The sequence below is a fragment of the Aotus nancymaae genome, unplaced genomic scaffold (assembly GCF_030222135.1).
Source record: "Aotus nancymaae isolate 86718 unplaced genomic scaffold, 86718_ANA_hifiasm-v0.15.2.pri h1tg000033l, whole genome shotgun sequence".
NCBI classification, from domain to species: Eukaryota; Metazoa; Chordata; class Mammalia; order Primates; family Aotidae; genus Aotus; species Aotus nancymaae.
The window spans coordinates 51741900-51757798 of record NW_026988447.1 but is presented as its reverse complement, the minus strand read 5'-3'; the positions used below and the strand labels follow the sequence as shown (position 1 = coordinate 51757798).

The 15899-nt window shown below is 37.2% G+C and overlaps 1 protein-coding gene across 23 annotated transcripts in view; it reads right to left on the bottom strand.

Annotated features, from left to right (window-relative positions):
• Positions 1-14695, bottom strand: part of CAMK2D (calcium/calmodulin dependent protein kinase II delta) — a 317145-nt gene extending 302450 nt beyond the window's left edge. For 22 of the 23 annotated variants that reach the window (XM_012473885.3, XM_012473894.3, XM_012473893.3 and 19 more), the window contains exons 1-2: positions 13960-14695; positions 12278-12372 (exon numbers count right to left, since the gene is read on the bottom strand). In XM_012473885.3, the coding sequence (XP_012329308.1) occupies positions 12278-12372; positions 13960-14024 (160 nt within the window). In that variant the 5' untranslated portion in view covers positions 14025-14695. Of the gene's footprint in view, positions 1-12277; positions 12373-12988; positions 13061-13959 lie in introns of those variants that run through there. The other variant, XM_012473898.3, reaches the window with a different exon arrangement.
• Between the last annotated feature and the right edge of the window lie 1204 nt (positions 14696-15899).

The window sequence follows — 15899 nt, the reverse complement described above, 5'->3', positions numbered from 1 at the left end:
TCCCCCTTTAAACTATAAGGCAGGCAGTCCTCAATACTAATAAAACCAGCAAGATCTCACATATTAATTTTTTTTTTTTTACTGTTGCTAAAATCCTTCTAAAAACAGGGGGGAAATTGCATGGCTGGGCCTTGCTAGAGAGGCTAAATATTTAAATTGAAATTGTCTTCTAAGTGAATGGAAGATTGTTTCATTATTTAAATTATGGGAATAAAGAAGTGATTATCTTCCTATTACCAGCTTATGCTAAATTATAAACTATATCACAAAATTAATCTAACAGTAGAATTTTTAACTTTTTAAAAAAAATGCAATAGAAAGTGTATGCAAATCTTACTGCTAAAAGTTCTAGGTCCTCAAATGTGTATTCATTAATCATAAGATTATACCACTTGGGAATCATTTTATTCCTTCGTGTACTCAATAAATATCTGTGATGGGTACCAAGCACTATTTTTGACATTGGGCATTCAAGCAGTAAATAATGTCAGTACCATTTTTAGGTATCTTAGTTTTGGTTTTGAACAGAAACCTATGCACTTTTTTAAAACAGTCATTAATCCATATTGCAACTATAGGAACTATCTTTTCTTATTTATAAATACAAACAGGATTGTCTAGTGCACTTTTAAAATATTAGTTGATTTTTAAAAATTTCTAATTACCCTCTCGTCCTTTATTTTCTACTTAGTCACTCTTAATTTTCTGTATTGCCCCAAGCTCACTAAAACAAAATGTGAGGTAGATAAGAGATTATTCCTCTCTTATCAGCTGTACATTTCAAATAACTCAGTGTTGTAAAATTTCACAATCTGCCTTATATAATAACCTCCAACAGATCTTGCCATACTTAATGATTCATTGGAAGAAAAAACTCCCATTCTTTTCACCCGTTTTTACATGCTTTCATGAAACTCTATACCTGGTAAGTGGATCACCAAGAGTTAGAAAGTGCTTAACTCAAGTTCAGTCTTTATTAGTATTTTCCAATTTTCTAGCTTCTCACGAGTATTTTTTCATCATATCCTTTGAACTTTTTTTCCTACTTAACTTTCAGTTCAAAACTGATACTTTTGGAAATCCAGTTCAAATATTAGCTCCTCTAGGAAGTTTTCCTTGACCTCTCATCAAGGCAACAGTTATCTCCTATTCCTCAGAAGTCAGTAAACACTCCCATTGTTAGACTTATCAACTCGAATGGTAATTTTACTTGACTTTATATCTGTTCACCTTGAGAGGAGGGATCTTTGCCCTTTATATCTTCATTTATCCAGCATCTAGCAGGACCAGAACATGGTGAGTAAGCATTTTTTGTTAAATTGAAATAGAAATTTAGAATCACATTCCTTGCAATTCAATTTCTCACTTGCATACTTTGTCATTGGTGGAAATATACAAAATTTAAAGAAAATAATTAGCCAACAAAAATTTTGATTATATTTAATCCTTGAACCCATTAATTCACCTCTATGAATATTTCCTAAGAAACCAATGAAAACTATAAAAAAGTTACACAGAAGAATGTGTATAGTAGTGCCACAGTCATCATAGCGAAAAGCAAACATAAAAATAAAAAATACTAGGAATACCAAGATAATTGGTGTTCTAGTCACTTACTGAAGTATAATTCATTTATTAAGAATTCAAAAGATTTGTAGTAACATCGGGAAATTTTATAATTTTAAGTTTTTTACTTAAATTTACTTTTTTAGCAGGACACAAAATTGTAATATTTTAGTCCAGTATTCTGAAGAAAAAGAAAGTGACAAAATGTTAACAATGCTTGTTTGGGGAAAATGAACTACAAATGTGCTTTCCCTCTTTCTATTTTTCCATATTTCCCCATATTCTGTAATTAGAATATATATATTTTATGATACTAATATTTCTAAATGTATTTATATAAAACTGTAATAAATAAAGATTTATTTCAGAGGTATGTCTGAAGTTTAGAATTCTCTCTATACCTAATAAATATTAATATTTAGTATTAAAGCATATAAAATTCACTTTATGAAAGTAATAAAATATTCATCATGGATACAATTTCTACAAAACTGCCAAAATGTACACCTGAACATCCCCAAATCACTATTACCACTATGATTAAAGCCTTTAAGTCACCATTTAAAAATATGATAGGAACATTTTATGAAAAGAATATTTTCTCATATGTAATAGCTACAAAATGCAATATATAGTAATAGAATAGATATTAGAAAAATGTCTCTAATTTAGTATATATATTAGCACTGTAAAGCTATGGAATTATAAATGCCCCAGCCCAGTGTCTTGCAACATACAACACAAGAAAATTTCCTGGAGGAAGGAACACAAGTAAGTGCTTTTGAATACGGATTCTGTTTAAAGAGCCCTCCAATACAGAAAAAAATACACTCTCCCTCAACAAATTTCTCAACTGACAGACACAGCAGTTGAAACAGCTGGCCTCTAACTGCCTTTACTAAAAAAATCAAATATCCTCCAAGCAAATAACATCCATGATGTGTATATCTAAAACTCTAAAATGTCACCATACTACTTAAAAATGAGCTTTGTCAAAAATTAAATTAAAAAGTAATCAGTTACCTCTGTAGAATGGATCAAAATATTTTAAAACTCAAATACGTTAAAATAATGTAATCATGACATGAGTCTAGCATTATTAAAGTGGTGCTGATGGATACACAGATCATGAAAATGTTAGCACTCATTAATGAGCCAGTTTATTAGACATGGTTTTAAAAAAAAACAGCAATAAGAATTTGAAAGTAGTTGCTCAAAAAAAATTTTTTTTGAATTACACAAAACTCCTTCCAATAAAGCAGAATTTGTGATGACAAAACGTATGATATAATTTGTGAATTAGAAATTAACTTATGGATTTACTATATGCCATTTGACATGAAGTCTCAGTCAATTTTCATTTACTTTACTAGTCATATGTTTCTCTTTGAAGCATGTCTATTTAAGATACAGAATCTTACTTGCTCATGCATTCATTTGTCCACTTATTCAACAAACATTTACAGGTATCTGCAATACTGTAATTACTGTGCCAAGCACAGACTGAAAGATAACTGGCCGGGCGCGGTGGCTCAAGCCTGTAATCCCAGCACTTTGGGAGGCCGAGGCGGGTGGATCACGAGGTCAAGAGATCGAGACCATCCTGGTCAACATGGTGAAACCCCGTCTCTACTACTACAAAAAATTAGCTGGGCACGGTGGCGTGTGCCTGTAATCCCAGCTACTCAGGAGGCTGAGGCAGGAGAATTGCCTGAACCCAGGAGGCGGAGATTGCGGTGAGCCGAGATCGCGCCATTGCGCTCCAGCCTGGGTATCAAGAGCGAAACTCCGTCTCAAAAAAAAAAAAAAAAAAAAAAAAAAAAAAAAAAAAAAGATAACTAAGAAATGTCACCAAATGCCTGAAGGCCACAACATATATGACTACAATACAAGGGGAGAAATCTGGCAAGCTCCATTAAGATATGAAAGATCTATTGAAAGGACAAAGAAGAAGACAACAATCTCTGTGGCTAGAAAAAGTAAGGAGAGGTGGGAGAGGAAGTTAGAGACACCATGGAGGAGCAGCACCTGAACTGGATCTTAACGGAGAGAGTACTGCAACAGTACTAGATGTACTCACTCCATCAGGAAGATAGATCAGCAACTTTCTCCCTCCCTGTGACAGGCTGCTTACTCCCTTCTCTAGCAGCCTCACCTAACTTATTCAAAATACAACCTCACACGTCAATATTCTCAGGAAATCTGTCAGACCAACCTCTCTGAGCTTGTCTCTGCATGGTCTCAAAGGCCCTGTGCATGCGTCTATCACAGGACTTTCACAAACTCTATTAAGTGCCAGGCTGTCATCCACACTCATAGGCCACAAAATACTTTAGGACAGAATGCCTGTCTTTCACCTCTGTATCTCTAAAACTTATCAAGTTGCCCAGCACAGCAGGTACTAGAAGATCTAATGATGAACTGAATAAATGAATAAAAATGTGGCAGCTATCAGCTACCAAACCCATTTAGGAAGCAATCTAAAAGAAAGAAGCACCCAGGCACAGTGGCTCCTGCCTGTAATCCCAGGATTTTGGGAGCCTGAGATGAAGGGATTGCTTTATGAGCAGGACTTTAACGCCAGTCAGCCTGGAGAACACAGAGAGATCCCATCTTTACAAAAAATAAACACAAACAATTACCTAGGCATGGTGCCTCATGACTGTAGTTCCAGCTACTCAGGAGGCTGAGGCAGGAGGATCACTTGAGCCCAGGCATTGGAAGCTGCAGTGAGCTAGGTTCTCACAAATGCACTCGAGCCTGGGTGACAGAGAAACCCTGTCTTAAAAACAAAACAAAACAAAACAAAGAGTTGAAGCAAAAAGAAAAGGGAGCTCAAATTAGGATGGTGAAAAATAAGGAAGACATGAAAGAGGTGCTGACATGGTAAGAAAAAGAAAAAAATCAGGCATGCTTGAAAGCCTAGGAAAATTACTGTGCCATTCACAGAGGGAGAAAGTCGGTGAGTCCACTGGGAATATGTCGAGTTTGGCGCTGTATTACTAACAAATACCCCTCAGCAAAAATTCAAATTATCCAGAACACTGCCTCCAAAAAACGCAAAAGTATTTATTTCCTCACCAAAACATCGAATTTTAATTTAAACACTAATAGCATAATGTGGCATATCTCAACTATCCACCATTAAAACAGAATAACATTTTAATACATTTTCACTTACTATATTTATAATTAATAAGTTACTTTTACATAAGTTATTTATGCTTTATTTCAATGCATATACATTATCATTAATAAAATTTCATAAAAAAGACATAAGAAGAAAATAATTTCCTGCTACTAAAATATTCTGAATAAATATTGCCTGTACTTTAAGAGACAGGATAAAATTATACACTAATATATGAGAAGTAATGTGTTTTATTCCATAAGTTTATACATATACCACATAAAATAAAATACAATTTACCTAGAAAATAGGTACATAGGTTTATTCGATGAATGACTGATTGGTCCACTAAGATCAGCCAGTTAATTAAAAAACCCCAGAATGTGAAGGAAAAAAAGAAGTTTCTCTCCTAAAAAAAGTTAGAGATAGTGATTAGCTCTCAGAGAGATACAAAGGATGGGAGTCAACAAGAAGCACACGGGTAGCTTCAAAAGTAGGGAGAATGTTCTAGTTATCGGGTGGAGGCTTATTGGGTGCTTGATTATTGTTATAAAATTAAATATATATGGTATAACTACATATATCAAATTTTATGCAATAAAAGTTTTAAAATTCCTATGCAATCAATTTAACTAAAGGAAAGTAGGAAACCTTTCATAAAACAGTTAACTGTACATAAATATTATATCACAATGCATTCCCGTGTCCTTTTATACTACTTGCTGCACCTAACTTATTTTTCCAACAAATACAGAACCTGACAATTTTATGTTTTTCTTTAAATTGCCAAATTTGTAAGAATTTGCCACATACAGCAATGCTGTTCAAAAGGAAACTACAAAACAACAAAAATTTGTCTTCCATTCTTCACTAGTTAAACGAGATGAACCAGAAGAGTGAAGGCTTTCTGAATGGGTTTCTCTGGGCTTTGGTTAACGGCTAAGTTTTTGTTTGCAGTAACAACTGAATCGTTTAGAAGTAATCCTAGAAACTTATTGTATAGTGAGCTATTTTAAATCAGTTAATGAATTAAGTTTACCAAAATACTTAACTCCTCTTTAACCATTTTCCTACCATTTTATAATAGTAAGATTTTTCACTATATTGTTTTCATTCCAGAAGATAGCATGGAGGGATTGTCTGAAACTTCACTTTGATCTTATGTTACCGTAGCTTTTAAAAGACTCTCTTCTCTCCCAAGTTGGAACTCTAAATGTATTTTCCCAAAGAAATACTCAATTCCCCACACTGCAATGGGAAGATAAAATGTAAGGCATAGTGCTTTCTATGAAGGACTCTGAAGTTTGTAAGATCAGTCAAGCACACACAGGTAAATACAAAAGGTTAAGATAAGTTCTCTGTAATGGCAATCAATGGGAAGTGACAGTGGAAAGAGTCAGACTTTACAGTTAGAGAAAACTGGATTGAAACTGTGACTCTATTACTTACTAATTTTGAGCCCTTATACAAGAGCCTCAGTATCCTTTTATAAAATGGACATAATATTGTTTTAGGAGGCTGCAATGTGGATTAAATAAAACAAAGTATCTTGTAAATATTATCTATTGTCTTACAGAAGGGGTTCTTCAAATAATGGCTATTAGTATTTACATTTTTCTAAATTATTATTAATGATGAAAATGGTATTACCGATTTTGGTAGTAATAAACGCAGTTCTAAGGAGTTAAAACGAGACCATAACAACAGAAAAGAGGTTCAGGTAATAAAAAAATCAATGATGTCATTGTGTATAATTACAATGATAGTTAAGAGAGTTAAAAACAAAATCAACAAACTTAACAAAAAAGCTACCCTCTCGCCTCTTCAAACCTACCAGTTTTCCTGTGGTAGAGTTAAGAGAAGTTACGGCAGATAAAAGGTCTATGATTTCTCTTCAAGTATTACTATATTTCCCTTAACTGGAATTAGAGGAATTTTGTCACTTAAGAAATAGCCTACTTCATTTAAAAAGATTTTATTCTAAAAATAACTGTATACTGATAATTACAACAAATTTACCACATGAAAAACATAACATTTTATTATAATCAGACACTTTAACTACTTTGAGCAACTTCCCCAAATTGTTTATTTAGACATTTTTTTTTCAGTGGTGGGGGTTAGTACTTGAGCCCCATTTACATTACTGCTTTCAAAATTTCTTTAAATCAATACTATATGAAAGCCTTTCTTTATCTCCCTGGGAAGAAATAATCTTTTCCTTCTTTAAAAGCCCATAGTACTTTATTCATGCTAGAATTGTAACACCATTTTGTCTTCTAGGATGTCTATTTGTGTAGATAGCCTTTATGTTTCCTAACACTGTCCTCTGCAATCATTTAATATTTATTAAATAAACATATAAAGTCATGTGAATATGCTTAATGATCTATAAAGTGATTTGAAATATAAAGATATGTTTTAGAGTTAAAATATGACTGATACTCCATTTAATGCATTGCAGTATAGTTTACTAAAAATACTATTGTAACTTAAAATCTTTAACACAGTCTCTATGTAAGTAATCATTAATTGCCATTGCCAATGATTTATTAAAACACTGCATACATTATACCTCAATAAATAGGGAAAGACTGATGTTTAAAGTCCTAGAAATATAATAAGTTAACCTCAGTATAAGCATAAGGAAAAGACTTTAAAAATAAATTAAATTCTAGTTAACAAAAAAGTTAGATGCCCAAGAAAAGCCCAGCACATTTGAGATTTCTAGTAATTCATGATTATTACCATTAAAAAGATCCATAAATGGTGATTTATACTAAATTTTAATTTTTATATTCAGTTTATTCAACATTTCAATGGAAATAGGAAGTATTAATCTAGTTGTCTAAACAAAGTTCTCACACAATCAGGTAGAAGTTTACACTAGTTATTAATATCACAGTACAGTACCTGACAACCACATTCTTTATTGTTTTCCTTATTTAATAAAATATAGAAAAGACTTCCATTATTACATTTTTAAAAATTATTTGTACCTCCCAATTAGTTTTGAATAGCAGTAATGTTTTCATTCCACGAAAGAAGAAAACGAATGTTTAATATCAAAACCTATGAAAGAATGTAAATACAACTAAACATAACTAAAGGATACAAAATAGTAACAATGACACATGCCACTTCTAGGTTCATAACTGAAGAGCTGTAGAGAGTCCATGCACAAAAGTAAAAACGATTTACTAATTTTTTTCTTAAAACCATAGTTCTTGCCAAGGAAACTTCAAATTTTAATTTGTTCAAATTGTTCCAATTTGCCAAATCAATAATGTATAATCAGAACTTAAACCACTGATATAGTCTTAGTTCTACTTCCAATTCAAGACAAGTAACCACGAAGTTGAGAAATTACAGTACTTTCTTGACTGTCTGGATGCCAAAAATAAAAGTAGCAAGAATTAGTTTTTAACATCCCTTTTATAACATAAAAAAGGTTACATAGGGATATATATATATATCTCACAATATTTAGATTTTATAGGTGAGGCCTTATTTTGTATACATGGTCAAGTAATTTTATAAAGTCTTGATTAATGTACTACTAATATCACCAATTTAGGAATTAATAAAACTAGTAAAATCAAAGAATATCAAAATGACTTAACTGATTAAACCTGAAATTTTACAGAAATATAAAATGAAATTCCTTTTAACTTTAGTAATGGAATAGAGGTAAAATACACTTGTAATAACTTATTTTTCAAGCCACTGTAATATAGTTTACAAAAACAGTCACTGTGGTACATCAGACTTTATATTAACAGTAAGTGGTTTCTAATGATCAAGAAATACACTGGAAGATGAATGTCAAGAAGCCATTACTTCCACATAAAATATTTAACCACCAGGAGGCTTTGAAATGCAAAGTAAATCATATGTACTATTTCTGAAGATATCTGCCACCAGAACCATCAATTCACTGGAGTCTCAACTGCAATCTCAGCTCTTCTTGGACTTTATATAATTTGACAACAGTATACAGTTCTAAACATGTGTAAATAAATAGAATATCAAACAGCAGAGAAAACTGGCTTTTGCTAAGTACTAACCTAACTGTGTCTGGGACAAAAACGATGTAATTTCTAATTCTCATGGTGAAAATATAAGCAAAAATTCTATTATCACTATTCAACATTTACTAAGCATGCCCTCAATGCCCAACTAACAAAAACTTATTAGAAGGTAGAAATTACAGATAAAATATCAGATGCTTGAGCTGCTTCTATACTACTACTTATTTTCAAAATAAGCCAAATTATATATGATGAGTATATTCATCTACCTGGTCAGTATAGTATAATGAATGTTCTATGTATGCACATGCTAACACAAAAGGTAAGAAATTCTTCAATTGACTCAGAGTTCTCCAAATATGTGTATGACTAACAGCTGAGAGGAAATACAACTGAAACTGTCTGCTGAAAATCCATTAAAATCTAAACACAGAAAAATGCCTGGTTGACAGTATAGTTGGATGTGCAAATTTATGTAGGAATGTAGCCAAATTTTTGGCAATTCCCTCATGGTCTTAGATTTATTAACAATAGCCCTTTCTTTCTCAGTTGTAATGTTATGTTTAAAGAACATTAGTTGAGTTGGAGGACCTGCCTGGTCTTTAAAACAAATAGGCTAAAGGCTTGGATATACAAAGGCATGGAATTTCAAATACAAACAAAAATTTGCACAAAAAAAAGTATGTTCTACAAAAGCTGACATATGCGACTCTCAAAAATCAGTACCCCAGAAAAGCTAAGCATACTCTTTTGTATTTCATTCCACATTTGCCTTTGAATACATTCATTATTTTTTAAATTTTTCTGCAAAAATGGTTTATTTGGATCATTATTTTCTGAAATGAGTTTTATTAAAATAATTCATATGTTAACACATATGCTCTTAATATACTACTTCACAGATTTATTTTCAGTATTTGCTTGTTCTTAGGAGTAAATTAAGTACTTAACTTTTACAAGTCATTTAACAACCACATTTGATTCTAGTTACTCTGTACTGAGCCCCTTCTATGCCCTCAATTCTGTGGAATGTTATGTCAAAAAATGAAAGCATGGTATTTTTTTCTTCAAGAGTTTGTAATTCAATACGAGTAAAGGTTAAACAAATGTATGCATTCAAAGGCACAAATATTCTACAACCAGTTCTAATTAGTGTGACAATATAAAATAAAATTAATTGACCATTTTGAAGAAAAAGTATTGTATTTTTCAGGTGAACAATAATGAGGTAAAATTGACACAATACTTTGCAGTTTACTTTGCACAATTCTCATTAAATTCGCTGCATCCTCAGAACACCCCATGAGACTCCATGAGTATGATTTCCTATTTTACTGATGAAGAACCTGATATCCAGAAAAGAGAAGAGACTAAACCAAATTTACACCCTACTTCTAACAGCTAAATCAAAGCTGCCACTGGACCTATAAGTTCTTCCATAAAAGTAATCTAATTTTATCATTATAACAACTCTATTATATAATAATAGCAGCTAATATTCACTGACTGCATACTATGGGGCAGGTGCTGTTCTACACTATGTTAATTCATTCACTCCACACAAAATCCTAGGAGGAAGGGTTCTGTTATTACTCCCATTTTACAGATGAAGAAACTGAGGCTAAGAGAAAATAGGTAACTTGCCCAAGATCACATAGCCAGTAGGCATGAGCATCATAAGTTAAACTCAGAGCCTCTGGTTGCAGCATTAATAATGTTCTTCACCACCAGCTTACTCTTAGGTAAGTTAATATATAGCAGGTTAAGAAACTTGCCCAAAGTCACAAGGAAAAATAAACTGCAGAGAAACAGCAAGAAGAATGTCTCCTAACTTCACCCTAGTTCTTTTTCTAAATGTAGAATAATTAAAATCATTAAATCCAGAAGGGGCAAAAAGCTTTGGGACATGTAGGTGGTTCTTTGAAACAGAATATGAGCAGGTAAGGACCACTGATGGAGTAGCAAGGAGAAGAGATTCCATCAGGTCAAAGAGGACTTCTTCTCCAAAGATTGAAGGGAAAAGAGAGTGTGATCAGGGATAAGTATATTTGTTATTCTGATTTAGGGAGGACGAATTCAGATGAGTGGAGAGGGAAGGCTCTAATTAAGAAAGTTAGTAAAAGTCAAGCACTACACAGATTTCTTTTGAAAAGAACACTACTTAAAGACTTGGAATAGGTATTGTAATGCTTTCTAAAGAAATGATACCCCCACCATAGCCGAAAGTACCTAGCACACAGAAAGAAATGATAGAACCACTGAAAGACCCTAACTACACATTCTCATTTTTTTAAATTAAAATGTCACGTATAGTTTAGCAATTTCTTTTCATTGTTAAAATCTTCCTGTGCAGTAGGAACTAAGAGAACATAATTAACATAATATCATTCTCATTTTTTTCATACCATGATTCTATGGTGCTGGTTACTTTATAAATCTTCCTCGGAATCACGTCAAAATCGGATAAAGGAAATTAAAACTACATCCCATGTGAATGGATAAACTAAAATACCAACCTAAACCTAAAGTGCATGTTAAAAGTAGAATTTGCAATAAATATGGAAAAACGAATCATGGCAGAGACCAAAAGCAATGATGCCAGGATTTTGGTAAGAAGCACTTTTGAAAAGACATATTAAATGAGGAAAACTAACCTTAATGGAATTTCTTCTCTCATTACTTAAAAATAAACCAGGTCACTGAGATGAGCTTACACTATGGTATTTTGTTCATTTTAATTTCATTTTTATTTCATCAAACCATAAATTCCCATGGAAATACCTCAGACACGTGCCCACAATAATTGGAATGCCTAACATTTCAACATAAGTACTTTTGCATGAGTTCAACAAAACAAAAAGAATGCAGTGAGAGCCCTCCAAGTTTTTTACTTATGTCAACAGCTATTTTACGAGTATGAATTATCTCTGTAGCTATAAACTGCATGTGTAAAATACATTACATGAGTCTGTGTGAAACCTTAATGCGGAAGACCAAGTAAAGGTCTGAGCTGCACATAGAAACATCAAAATAAAACTAAACTTCCTAGAATATAGCAATCATAAATTTTTTTCTTCCCTAAGCTACTACTGTTAAATATACCTTGATGAATTAAGTTCAAGTGTAACTACAATTGAAATATATGATTCAACTGAGCTATGACCTATTTTCCTCTCAAAAGCAAAAGGGAATTATGACAGTTGTGAGACTTACATTTTTCCATTCCATGGTCCTTCTAAAAGTTATTTTATACTAGAACTATAAGCAAAGTACACTTAAGTGACATTTATTTGCTTTAAAAAATAGTTATTCATGCCATTGCTCATACGACAGATAGAATTTTAATAGCAATGTATCAAATAATATCTGTCCATTTATTTTTAAACTGTGCAGACCAAGAGGGATTCAGGAAGGAAATAATCTCAATATGTAATATGACACCTAAGTCTAAAATTCTGTTATAATTACATGATACATTTACATACAACATAACCTATAATCAACATGACAAACACAAAATTAACCAATATATGTGGTTGAAAATACCCACCCCTAGCAGAAAGCTTTTTGGTGTTGATAATTTTGGCAGCATATTCTTGTCCAGTAGGAATTTTCATACATCTTCTCACCACTGAGAATGCTCCCCTGGAAACCAATAATTAGCAGGTCATTAATATAACAGATAAAATATTCCATTAAAAATTTATAAAATCTGAGAATTTAATGGATTTAGTGGGTTGTCAGTGAAGTACAATGATATCCAGTAAATGAACAATTCTTCCTGGAAACCCATATTTTCTTTAATGTTGAAGAATAAAAGTAAATTTCATTTCACTGGAAGCACACATTATTAATCAACAAAATGAAAGGAACTGCCAATTATGACCGTTCTTGTTTGCATATGAAATCTGAAAATATTTTATAGTTCACACTCACAGCACCAAATGCTCTGAGAAAAACCCTGCACAGAACAGAGCAGAGGAGGAGCCACAAAAAAATCTGCTGCCTACTTGTTTTGGTAGGAAACAAAAATTAATGTGGTTCCAAGTAAGTCAACATGGCGATTATTTTCAGTAAAATATAAATCTTGAGCACATTAGTGTGGTTTAACAAATCCTGGTATAGTGATTTCTCTATGCCTTGTTTTGGTCGGGGGGAGGGGAGAGATTTGAATTAAGCTGCTCTTCCGACATATTCTCCATGTTTTAACAGCAGACAATATATACATATATAATTTTCATTACCTTTAAAAAATATTTACCTTTCCTTTAATTACAGTATACACCAACAACATACATATAAACGCACTCCTTTTAAAAAGTAACAGTCGAAACTAGTGAAAGAGGAATTGGGTTTGGGTTCGATGCTACAAAAATCATCATTCAGGGCTTGGCCCCTAGGTTCCTTTGCACAAGTCCTCAGTAGGGTCTCCTGTCTCCTTCCCTAACATCTCCAAGTAGTTCTGCCAGTCAGGTGAAGCAGTGGTTTTACACAATGCTAGGCTACTCTTAAGAGCGCTCTCAGTCTCCAGAGGGCTTTTCCGCTGCCTATATAAATAAATCCTCCTAGAGAATGCAAAGATGCACACGTAATTCCTAGGAAGAATGATGGTTAGCAAGTAATCTGGTGCAAAGAATAACAGTGGATATAGGGCAAGGGGTTGGGTCCTGTTGGGTGGCCCTCTTCCTGGACAGAACAACTACTGGATGCGAAATAGACTCTATGCCAAGTAGAACTTTCGGCATCAATAAATATGGCACCGTCTGAGGCTGTGAGTTCTCATCAGTACGTGGGTCATACGGCCGACACGCCGGCTAACCAGGAGGCATCTCTATTTACAGAAAACATGATCTATGTTGCATTTTACATGGGTTCTAATTTCCTCTCCAAACACATATTACACACAGGCGCGCGCGCACACTTCTCAGGATGACAGCTACAACTGCAGAGATCGTAAATTCACCAAGTCTCTCAGTGCAGGAGGGTGGGGAGCGGGAGAAGGTGGGCTAGGGACTATCAAAATGAGCCACAGTCAGGGTAAGGATCCTACCCCTTCTGTGCTCCCTCCCCTTACTAAGCACCTTCCCCAGAGCTGACAAACGAGGGGCCCTCCTCCCACTCCTCTCGTCTCCCAAACTCCCTCGCCCCACGACGGAGGCCCGTGGGTCGGGGGCAACGCGACCCGCCCTCAGCTGGAAAGGGGACATGCAGATGCCGGGCAAAGGCGCTTACTTTCCAAGCTCCTCGAAAAGCTGATACTCGTCCGTGAACCTGGTGCAGGTTGTGGTCGAAGCCATCCTCGGTCCGGGCTGTGCCCTGGCTGGGAGTGCAACGGAGGAGAAGAGAGCAGACACGCGGCTAATCCTGGGACTGGCCCCGCGGCGCTGTCACCCAGGGCCGCCCTTACTTTCCTAGTCCGAAAGTAGCTCGCCCGCGAGGGAGTGTGCGCAGGGGCGGGGCGGGAGGAGAGATGACCAGAAAGGGTGGCGTGGGGTCTCCTCCCGACAGTCCGCCGATCCTCCGCCTCCTCCTGCGGGCCTCGCTTCCTTCTTCTCCACTGGACGGTCCACCCGCCCCTTTTCCAGTCCCTGTCCCCAAATGCAGGGGGTAAAGTACTCAAGAAGAGGGGGCCAGGATATGGAAAAACAGCCGGGCACGGGGCAAGTGGCGAGCAGTTGCGAAACGATCCGCACTGGGGCAGGAGGGGCAGAAGCGAGAGGAGGGAGTCCGAGGGGGCGGAGGCGGAGTGCAGCAGGGCCGAGGCCGTGGAGCCCGGAGCGGACAGCCGGAGCCCAGCGGCAGCTGTCAGCAGGCTCAGGCGCGGAGCGCGCCGGGGCTCGGGAGAGCGTGCGCGCCTAGGACCGGCTTCCCGTCAGTGGGCAGCAGCGGCTCCGGCGAAGACAGGCACTGTGGCGGCCTCGCGCTGCTCACGAGCCCGCGCGGCTTCAAGACGGCGCGGCAAGAGAAACAGCGCTCGGCTCGGGCGAAGCCTCCTCTGCCGTCCCCAGGCCTCCGTCTCCTCCCCCGGCGCCTCCTCCCGCCGCTCCCTCCGCCTGCCAGCACCCCTCCCAGGCGAAGCCCCCTCCTCGCTGGTCCCACACCTCCCTCTAGCGACTCCAAGCCTGTCCCTTCGTGGATCTCTCGCTCTCCCTCCTTCGGTTGCACACACGAGCACACCCGTCTAGGGAGAAACCAGGTGGATGGAGGAGGATGTGCGGGGGAGAAGCCTGGAGGTTTGGGTGAATGAGGCGAGACGTCACAGTTGCCCATTTAAACCTGCTCCCAGAAGCCTCCTCAATCTGGGACTGACTGAGCAGAAAGATGCGGGGCAACTCGAGTACGGCCCGGGGCTGCCGCCTAGGGTCGTGGAAGCTCACGCCCCTGTTTTGGGCGCCGGGCAGCAGGGACTTCTCCAGGCCGGCTCCCGGGCTACGACCCCCGGCGTGGCCGAGTAAGGGAGAGCAACCACTTCTCCGCGCCGCTCAGTGTTGACACAGCAGGGGCCGGATGTGGGCAGTACATTGCTCTCAGAGAAGGTCCCAACCCTTCCCACAGCCTCCGGAGACTGTCGGGGCGCAACTCTGCCTCAGCTGCGTTCACTGCGTCGCCCGCTCCCCAGCGCCGGGCGCAGGTTGTCTCCCTCCCCCGCAGCCCCTTCTGCAAGGAGCAATGACGGCCCTGAGCCACATTTCACTTCAGATTTGACTGCCACCTCCAGGCCCACCTCCCCCGCTGTTTTCCAGGATGGTGGCTGAGACCCTGGCAGTCCCCAAAGGTCTTTGCTTTGGCTGTGAACGTTAAAAGAACGAAAGCAAAAACTCCGCCACTCCACCACACCTTCCCTTCCCTTCTGAGTAACTCCCCAGTAACCTCAGCAAGTTCTGATAGTAAGGCGGGTTCTCGCGAGATTTCCCACTCCAGCGGACGGGGCGAGGTAGTAGGAAGGTTGGGTGTCGGTCACGCGACTCGGTGGGGGCTGACGTAATTCACATCACGTGAACATGTCTAGCCTGTTTCGCTTTGCAAAGGGAAAAGGAAAAGAAGAGGTCGTGTGTGCTTTGCTTTCGGCCAGATAGTGGCAATTGAGTGCACTCCATAAATGGCTATCTGAAAAACCACTTAGCAGCTCAAGAATGTGTCCATCTCTTTAGCGTATCTGCCATTGTTTTAAG